The 8,390-nt window shown below is 46.6% G+C and overlaps 1 protein-coding gene across 2 annotated transcripts in view; it reads right to left on the reverse strand.

The window, feature by feature from the left end:
* Window positions 1-7,645, reverse strand: part of ETV4 (ETS variant transcription factor 4) — a 46,639-nt gene extending 38,994 nt beyond the window's left edge. For both annotated transcript variants that reach the window (XM_082194445.1, XM_082194444.1), the window contains exons 1-4: window positions 7,453-7,645; window positions 6,272-6,373; window positions 6,026-6,122; window positions 3,883-3,930 (exon numbers count right to left, since the gene is read on the reverse strand). In XM_082194445.1, coding sequence (XP_082050571.1) covers window positions 3,883-3,930; window positions 6,026-6,122; window positions 6,272-6,331 — 205 coding nt within the window. In that variant the 5' untranslated portion in view covers window positions 6,332-6,373; window positions 7,453-7,645. The remainder of the gene's footprint in view (window positions 1-3,882; window positions 3,931-6,025; window positions 6,123-6,271; window positions 6,374-7,452) is intronic.
* Between the last annotated feature and the right edge of the window lie 745 nt (window positions 7,646-8,390).

Raw genomic sequence — 8,390 nt, forward strand, 5'->3', positions numbered from 1 at the left:
TATTTCTGTAAATTTGTCTCTATGAAAGCCGGTGTCCGTCGGCACACCTTGTGGCAGTGAGTTCCATATGTTAACTCTGTGCTGTCCCACCCGCAGCTCCTGAAACCAATGTTGGGATTACAAATATAGGAGCTAATAAATATCCGTCACAAATCAAAACTGCTGGTTTGAACATAGCCTTGCCACTCGTAACAGATCGCCTTGTCACACACCTCCAGCCACTACACTTGGCAGAAGGCTTTTCTTTTAACTAACCTACTGGCTGTGTTGGAAAGGACTTTCCCTCTTCCACAGCCAGCATGGAAATGCAGGCTATTTTTTAAAAAAAATTGCAGATACTATATCTATTTCACAAGTGTTTTATGCACTACTCTTGTGAAATGCAGCACTGTTATTTGTTTCAATGCTATTGCTCCTGTACACTTTAGGAGTCCCATTGACTGCGGTTTCCGTGTAATTTACAAGGCTGTCATGCAGGGATCTCTCAGAGTCTGTTAACACGCTCACATCACTCAAATAAAAATCACAACATCTGCTGTGTGATGATGATGCCCTTTATGATTGCAAGTCATTGTGATCCCAGATAAAATTCCCACACTTTCCCCCACCCACCCCGGAGGTAAGACTGGACCACACGACCCCGGCTGAGCTCAGCATGTGTGCCGAGACGCGAGGCGGAAAAGGGACGTTTAAGACTAGCTAAACGCCGACTAACATTCGATCGGCTGCATTCCCCAAACCAGTTCCCAGCAAACTCTCGTATTGACACCATCCCAGAACAAAGCCTGTCAAAGAGTTGCAGCCATCGCCTGTCCCTGAAGTTCCAATGTACGCCAAGAAACCTGAGATCGCAGAGTTTAACCATTGTGTTGGGGTTGGGGGTCGAAGCCTTGGCCCCACAGCCCTCCCCACGCCCTTGTCTCAGGGCCTGTCCTCTGGCACAACATTGCTGGGCAGGGTCTGAATCTCACTGGGGTGCAGCAAAAGAGCTCAGCTAGTGGTGCAGCAATAAACTGCTACCACATTTGCAAAGCTTAGCAAGGTCCAGTATGGATGGGGGAACATGTGTTGCATCATAGCTGGTTGGACTCATGTGTTTGAAACTCAGATATATAAGCTAGGGGCCAAATGGCGCTGTAAACCAAGGTTGCAGTTGCTGAAAGGGAATGTCTAGCTGCCATTTTGGAGCAAGTCGGCTCTAAAGTCTTATTTTCAAGTGGTGGACTGACTGGGATGGATTATCAGTTAAATATCTGGCTAGTTCAGATGACCACCTTGAGCTAGGTTAAGAGCTCTGAGAAATTCAAGAAGAAAAGTCACTTTTATCCAGGGACAGTCCACATATATATTCAGTGCCGGATTTACATATAAGCTAAACAAGCTATAGCTTAGGGCCCCACTCTCTTGAGGACTCCCAAAAAATTATAGGGGGGAAAAACTGGATGTACATTTCCAAAATAGAAGATAAAAAAGAAAATTAAACCTACATACAGCAACAGCGTTTTGTGTTGTGTAGGCTCCTATGATATAAGTAATGGGCCCCACCTGCTAGCCTGCTCCCTAATATATCACTGGTTTGCTCATATAGGATATATTCAACACAAAAAAACAGTGACAATTTGTTGTTGACAAAGGACAGTTGGACATATAGAGGCCCCATTACCTTCCGTAGCTTAGGGCCTCATCAAACCTAAATCTGGCCCTGTGTATATTGGCCGATTCCGACCTCTTTATCTTAATGGTGACACGGACCATTCATAACGTTAAGAATATTTTTCACAACTCAGAGCACAGCAGTAGGCTGGGGTAAGTAAGACAAGCTGCAACAATTCACTATAACCTTGTTCACTGCTCCTGCTCAGGCCGCACGGAAAAGCATTTTAGTTCCTGAAATTCATCCTGATTGCGCAGGTAAAATCTAGACCGGCAACTGCATTTTTTCTTTTCTTTTGTAAGTTCGATGTGACCGAGCTGCAAAGAGTTGCAACTCTTGGAAAGTTTGAGTTTCCTCTTTCAAATCCCTGGAAGTTTCAGTTCCAAGTGCATGGGGTTCATCTCATATATGTGTGAAATGTACACACACGGACCTTAAGATACCACGCAAAGGCACAGCCTGGCGTTTTAGGTGCTGCAAAGCTCTGCTTCTGTTGCTAGAATGTTATGGGACAGTCATGTGCTTCTGTCTAGTCAATCTGGAACCAAAATAGCCTCGTTTGATTTAAACTAGTGCTGGATAGGCTCATACAGAGTAAACCACATTAAGAGTCTAGCAAACTTTGGCAGTACTGAAGAAGAGGGAGGGAAGTGATCCTCTGGGTGAGAATACTCTAGGTCAGGAATGGGGAAACTTTGACCCTACCTTTGGAATACACGCTAAAATGAAAGCACCCAGAATCCATTCCCCCTCTCCCATTGTTTGTCAGATATATGTTCGACGAAGACCCACCATACGAAACCTATTTCGATTCTGAGCTTCCTTCCTCCCCGAAGCTGTAAGATCTCCCCTTCACAAATACAAAACAAGGATACTACATTTCTTCTCAGATAGCCTCAAACCACTGCCAACACAATCAGCAGATCTTAAGAGCATAGAATTCCAGTACAGGAACTGAATTTCTGACATACTAAGCATTTTAAGAAAAGTAAAAAAGCAGAAGCGAAAATGCAAGGTCCAAGGTTCTAGTCCTTATGTTTATTGCAATAGAGCTGACAACACAGTGTCACAATTCCACACACCAAGGACCATACCACCAACAGGACTGGCACATTCTTTAGGCAATATTGAGGGTGGAAAGTGAAATTCCAGAAGCAGAATACACCGTGCAGATTGATTGTTCCTGCATGTACTGGGTCAACTTTGCAAAATCTATCCCATTTCTAGGATTCAGACTCTCAAATAATTTGGAACCTTTTGAAAATAGTTTCCTAAATCATTCCAACGCAGGAAGGGGAAAGTTTTGGAGAAGATTCTCTCTAAAACCATGAGATCCAGTAGTTTGCTTTTTAGGTATTTGTAAACAGAAGCCGTGTTTCAAGATGCTCAATTCCACTGAGAAATTATTTTCTTTGCAATTATTGGACATCTGAGAAAAAAGCACCAAGCTACATTGTAGCACCCAGTTGATAAATCTCCTGCAGCGATATGAACATATCCGTGAGTCATCTTGGTGGAATTCCCCCTTACAACACACACTTTCTTCTTTCTTTTGAAAAATTTGTCATCAGTGCCGATGGTATGCAATTATGACTTAATCTTAGCTACGTTCCAGGGTGATCCACTGCCCAAGAACAACGGTAAGTGAAGTAAACAATACAATTTTTAACCTTTTTAACCTTTCTCAAAATGCCAGGTCCCTAGATCCACCGTCTCCGAGAACAGAAGCCAAAAACCCACTTCAAAACTGCAATTAACTACTATTGGCATTAATTGGGCTCTCAGGGAATCAACAGGCTCCCCCTTCCGTCAGTCGAGAAGCAGAGAAACAGTGGAGAGAGATATCATAACCTAACAAGCCAAAGGGAAAAGGAAACTCGAAGCCTTTAATTTATTTTTTTCCAAAGTGTGCCTCATTCAAAAGCTTAAAAGCAGGTGGCAGATCTTCAGATCTGCGAAGGAGAAAGTTTAAAGCAAACAAACAGTAGGTCCCAGACCGGCCCATTCTGGAAAAGGAAGTTTTTCTGGGGGGGCCTGCCAAGTTCCTTTCATAAGCAAATAAGGACACAATGGTGTGATTCATACTCCCGAGTTTACCCAAGCCTGAGCTACATATGCAAAAGTCTCTAGAAGCAGAAGGGGGGGAGGTGGCCAAAGAAGATGAAGGGGAAGGGGAAGGAAGGGGTGGAAGGAATTCCAGTGGAAGGAATCCAACAGCTCAGCCTTACCTTCAGTCAGCCAGGTTTCCTGAAATTGGTTCAGGTCGTGGAAGAGATCTGCAAGAGAACAGGACAGGGTATGATGGCCATGGAGCGGCTGCAGCAGAACGAGAGCAATGCGTGATACGTAGGGCTGCCTCTGAAGATGGTTCGGAAAGTTCAGCTGGTGCAGAATTCAGCGGCCAGGTTGCACACCGGAGCAAGGCGTTTTGAGCATATTACACTGATCCTGGTCCGACTGCCGTGGCTACCAAATAGTTTCCGAGCCTAATTCAAAGTCCTGGTTTTGACCAATAAAGCCTTAAATGGCTCAGGACCGCAATGCCTCAAGGACCGCCTCTTTCCATATGAACCTACCCGGACCCTGAGATCATCTTCTGAGGCCCTCCTTCATGTGCCTCCTCCTCGAGAGGTCCGGAGGGTGGCAACATGAAAACAGGGCCCTCTCTGCAGTGGCTCCCCATCTGTGGAATGCTCTCCCCAGGGAAGTTCGCCTGGCGCCTTCATTATACAGTGGTACATCAGGTTAAGTACTTAATTTGTTCCGGAGGTCCGTACTTAACCTGAAACTGTTCTTAACCTGAAGCACCACTTTAGCTAATGGGGCCTCCTGCTGCTGCTGCGCCACCCGAGCACGATTTCTGTTCTCATCCTGAAGCAAAGTTCTTAACCTGGGGTACTATTTCTGGGTTAGCGGAGTGTGTAACCTGAAGTGTGTGTAACCTGAAGCGTGTGTAACCTGAAGCGTATGTAACCTGAAGTGTATGTAACCTGAGGTACCACTGTACACCTTTAGGCACCCGGCAAAAACATTGCTTTTTAACCAGGCCTTTGATTGATCTGATTTTACATCCTATGCCCTTTTAAAATGTTTTTTTTGGGGGGGGTGGCGGGGGTGCTATTAGGTTGTTGTTTAGGTTGTTGTTTTTATTTTCATTAGGTATTTTGTGGTTTTATATCTTGCTTTTATTCTGTGAACTGCCCCTGAGACCCCCGGTTATAGGGTGGTATATAAATTCAATTAATCGCCATCATCATCATCATAGTATCACAGAGTTGGAAGGGACCAGGAGGGTCACCGAGACCAACCCCCTGCAAGGCAGGAATCTTTTGCCCAACGTGGGGCTCAAACCCACAACCCTGGTATTCAGAGTCTCCTGCTCTACTGACTGAGCCATCTAACCCATCTTGCGGCGAGGCTCCCAGGCACACAAGTGACAGGAACGCAGGTGAATTCAGCAGAGCTTAGCTACAGGTAAGCTTGCACCCTGCTCAACTTCTCCAAGCAGCCCATATTACTGATCTCGTGGTCTAACTAGCGATTCAGCGCAGTTAAAACAAAAATAACAATTAGATCTGTATGCCACTCTTCATCCGTAGATCTCAGGGGCAGTTCGCAACATAAAATGACAATTTAAGAAGTGCAAAATACATAATGAAAACTGAAACGAAAACAAACCGATAATCCCCTCTCCCACAACACATTTAAAAGACCATCGTATGTCAATCAGCCAAAGGCCTGGTTGAAGAACAACATTTTTGCCTGGCACCTAGAGGTGTATAATGAAGGCACCAGCCAAACCTCCCTGGGGCGAGTATTCTACAAACAGGGAGCGGAAAAGGCTGATTATTGTGTTGCCACCCTCTGGACCTCTAATGGGGAAGGCACATGAAGGAGTTGTTGCTCTCCAGATGGTATTGAGGTTACAAGTTCCCTTCTCCTGCCTAAATCTGTTAGTTGGAGGAATGTAGCAATTGCATTAGGCAGCCCCCTCAGGCAGGCCTGCAGACAGTCCCAGAGGCTGTGCAATGACAGCATTGGGAAGCCTAAGAACATTAACTGAAGATAAACCAGGCGAGTTTCAGAAGTGTCAAAAAAAGAGAGAAGCCAAATACTGAGCATTAAAACTCATGGAAAACTCAACCCATGACAAGCTAGGAGGTCACACGAGAAGGGATTCCTGCTCAGCCTCAGTTCCTCAGTCTGTAAAATGGGAGCAAAAGCTGTACTAAAATATCATTATTTCAGGTCATGATGTTGCATCAGGATCCTTTTATTCCAGCGCCAACAGGCTTCACACAGGTGGTATATTCAAGTGGTCCCCATAGATAACCCACATTCATTTCTCTCCAGGATCTCCCGCATACACACCTTCGGGGTCTGGGACGTGGGGCATCCCTGGATCCATGGATTTCTTCCGTGCAGCCATCACAGCTCTGCCTTCCAGGATGCCATTTCCTGACGGTTTCTGTATTTGAAGAAGAAGAAGAAAAATAACGCATGTGACGTAAGACAAGGCTCAACTCAACTCCAGTCCAATCTACAGGCTGCAAAGCTAAAAATGCAAGGAAAGACCAGGGAAGAGGTCCGGCGGTTCGATTCTCCTTCATCGCTCACCTGTGCAGAAGTGTAAGGCACCTGCTGGTCCAAATACCCTTTCATCCTCCCATCAGTCATGGGTGCAAATCCCTCGCCAACATGGAGGGCCGGCAGCAGACCCTGCAAGGAGAATTGCATGTAGGAGAAACAAACAGGTACCAAAATCGTGTCCCACAGCAGTCAGGACACACGGAGCAAAATACAAGGATTGCAGAATTGCATACAGACAGGTGATATTATGTGGTTGCTCCGTATGTGGTGAGGGCAAGGGGGGTGGGATTACAGACCCTTCCAGTGACCCTCTCTTTGCTGCTACAAGCAGAAATACCCAAATTGAAGAGGAAAGGCTCCCTTCAGAGGAAGAGAACAAGTGCATATCCTAATCTCTTCCCCAGTTTGGAATCCCCTTTTAATCCCAACCCCATAAGGACCTTGTTAGCCTTCACCCCTCTTCCCTCCTGGATTTTGCCTCCTATCCCCCCCAACCCCTTTCCCAGCCTCTTCTCTTTGCTTACTTTACTGACTTTTATTCCCACCCCCGGGGGGGGCGGGATTGCTATGCGCCCTCCCCATGTTGGCTTGACTTCAACACCCGCCCGCCCCCCTCACTTCAAAACCCAGCTTTCCTCAAAACCGGCTTCCTTCGCTTTCCTTAGCCTAAGACTGCACGCTTGTGACCACTTACCTGGGAGTAAGCCCCACGGGACCCAGCGAGACCGAGTAGACACGCATCAGGGTCGCGTGGGGAAAGTCTCCCGCCCCTGGTCACGCACTCCGCTTTTCTATTTGTCTCCCTTTCCTTTGGCTACCCGCCTCCCTCCCCGGATCTTTCCTACATCCTGACACCCTATCCAAAAATCAGCTCCCTCCCGGACTAGGCCCCAAAGCTGGTTCCCACGTCCTTTTCGTCCCCGGTATAATTTACAAAAAAAGCAAAAACTTCTGCGACGTGAGGCGACATCGCCACCCCAATTTGCCTTAAAAAGTTATTTTCCCGGCGCCTTCACCCAGTGCTTTTTTTCGGGGGGGGCGCAGGGGGAAGCATACCCCTAAACATTTGGTGAATCTTTGTACTTTTGTCCATTTGCTGTATTTATTTTCCCCGATCTGAACTATAAAATGGTGATTTTTCTGGAGTCAAAATGAGAGTAACCCTTAATAGTTTTTTAGCAAAAAAAAAAAAAAAGCACTGCCCTCACCTGAGATTGGAAAAAGAGTGGGGGGGTCAGTCCAGGTTTTTGCAGTCGGCCCCCACCGCAGGGCAGCTGATCCTCGATAACAGAGCTACGCTACTTCTCGTGGGACGGCGCCGAGTAAGGTTGCTCCCGCCTCCAGCCCGGGAGTCGTTTCCTCTTTCACAGAAACAGACTCTTTTCTGTTTCTCTTTGTTTCATTGACTTTGTGAATGGAGGAGCGGGAGGGGCGGAATCCCCCCCGCCTCGGGCGGGGGACACGCTCGGCCAATCAAGGCTCCGCGTCGCCCTTATCCGGCCGGGGAGGGGCGCGGCTTGAGCGCCCCGAGCCAATCCGCGCGAGCTTCTCTAAGATTCATTCACGGCTGGAACTCCCATTCATAAAAAAAGAAGCACAAGAGCGCCCAAAGTTCATTCATAAAAGGCTGGGGAAGGAGGGAAACGTTGTAGGCACGTTGGTTGGGCTGCTGCCTTGGAGCCGGCTACTCCCGCCTTTCCTCTAGGCCTCAAACTGGTTCTGTTGCTGCGTTTGTAAAGGCGTTGAGATCGGTTTACCACCCCCTTTACGCCCGTCAACAGGCGAGGCGTGGTGACGGTGGCAGGAATCAAGTAGATAAAAGAAAACTAATCTACATCATAGGTTATGCTTAGGTATTTGGGAAAATTTTGTCTAAACGAGCTTCCTTTTTAAAAAAAGTGAGTTGGAGGGATTTTATTTAGGGATTTCAGGTTTGCGGGGAGGGGGGTTTCTAGTAGAGAAGGTGCAGTTTAAAGGGGGGGAATCCCTTTATGTTGCATATGCTAAAAGCTGAATTGTTTATAATAGTTAATAAAACTGGGTTTTTAAGCCTTTTATGCCACTTTTTTAAGCAAAGGCGCTTCAATTTTTCTTTCCACATACACTTTATTTTACTCCTTATGCTTTACTGCAAAGTGCCAGGTCA

This window comes from Podarcis vaucheri, assembly GCF_965113315.1.
Source record: "Podarcis vaucheri genome assembly, chromosome: 13".
Lineage (NCBI taxonomy): Eukaryota > Metazoa > Chordata > Lepidosauria > Squamata > Lacertidae > Podarcis > Podarcis vaucheri.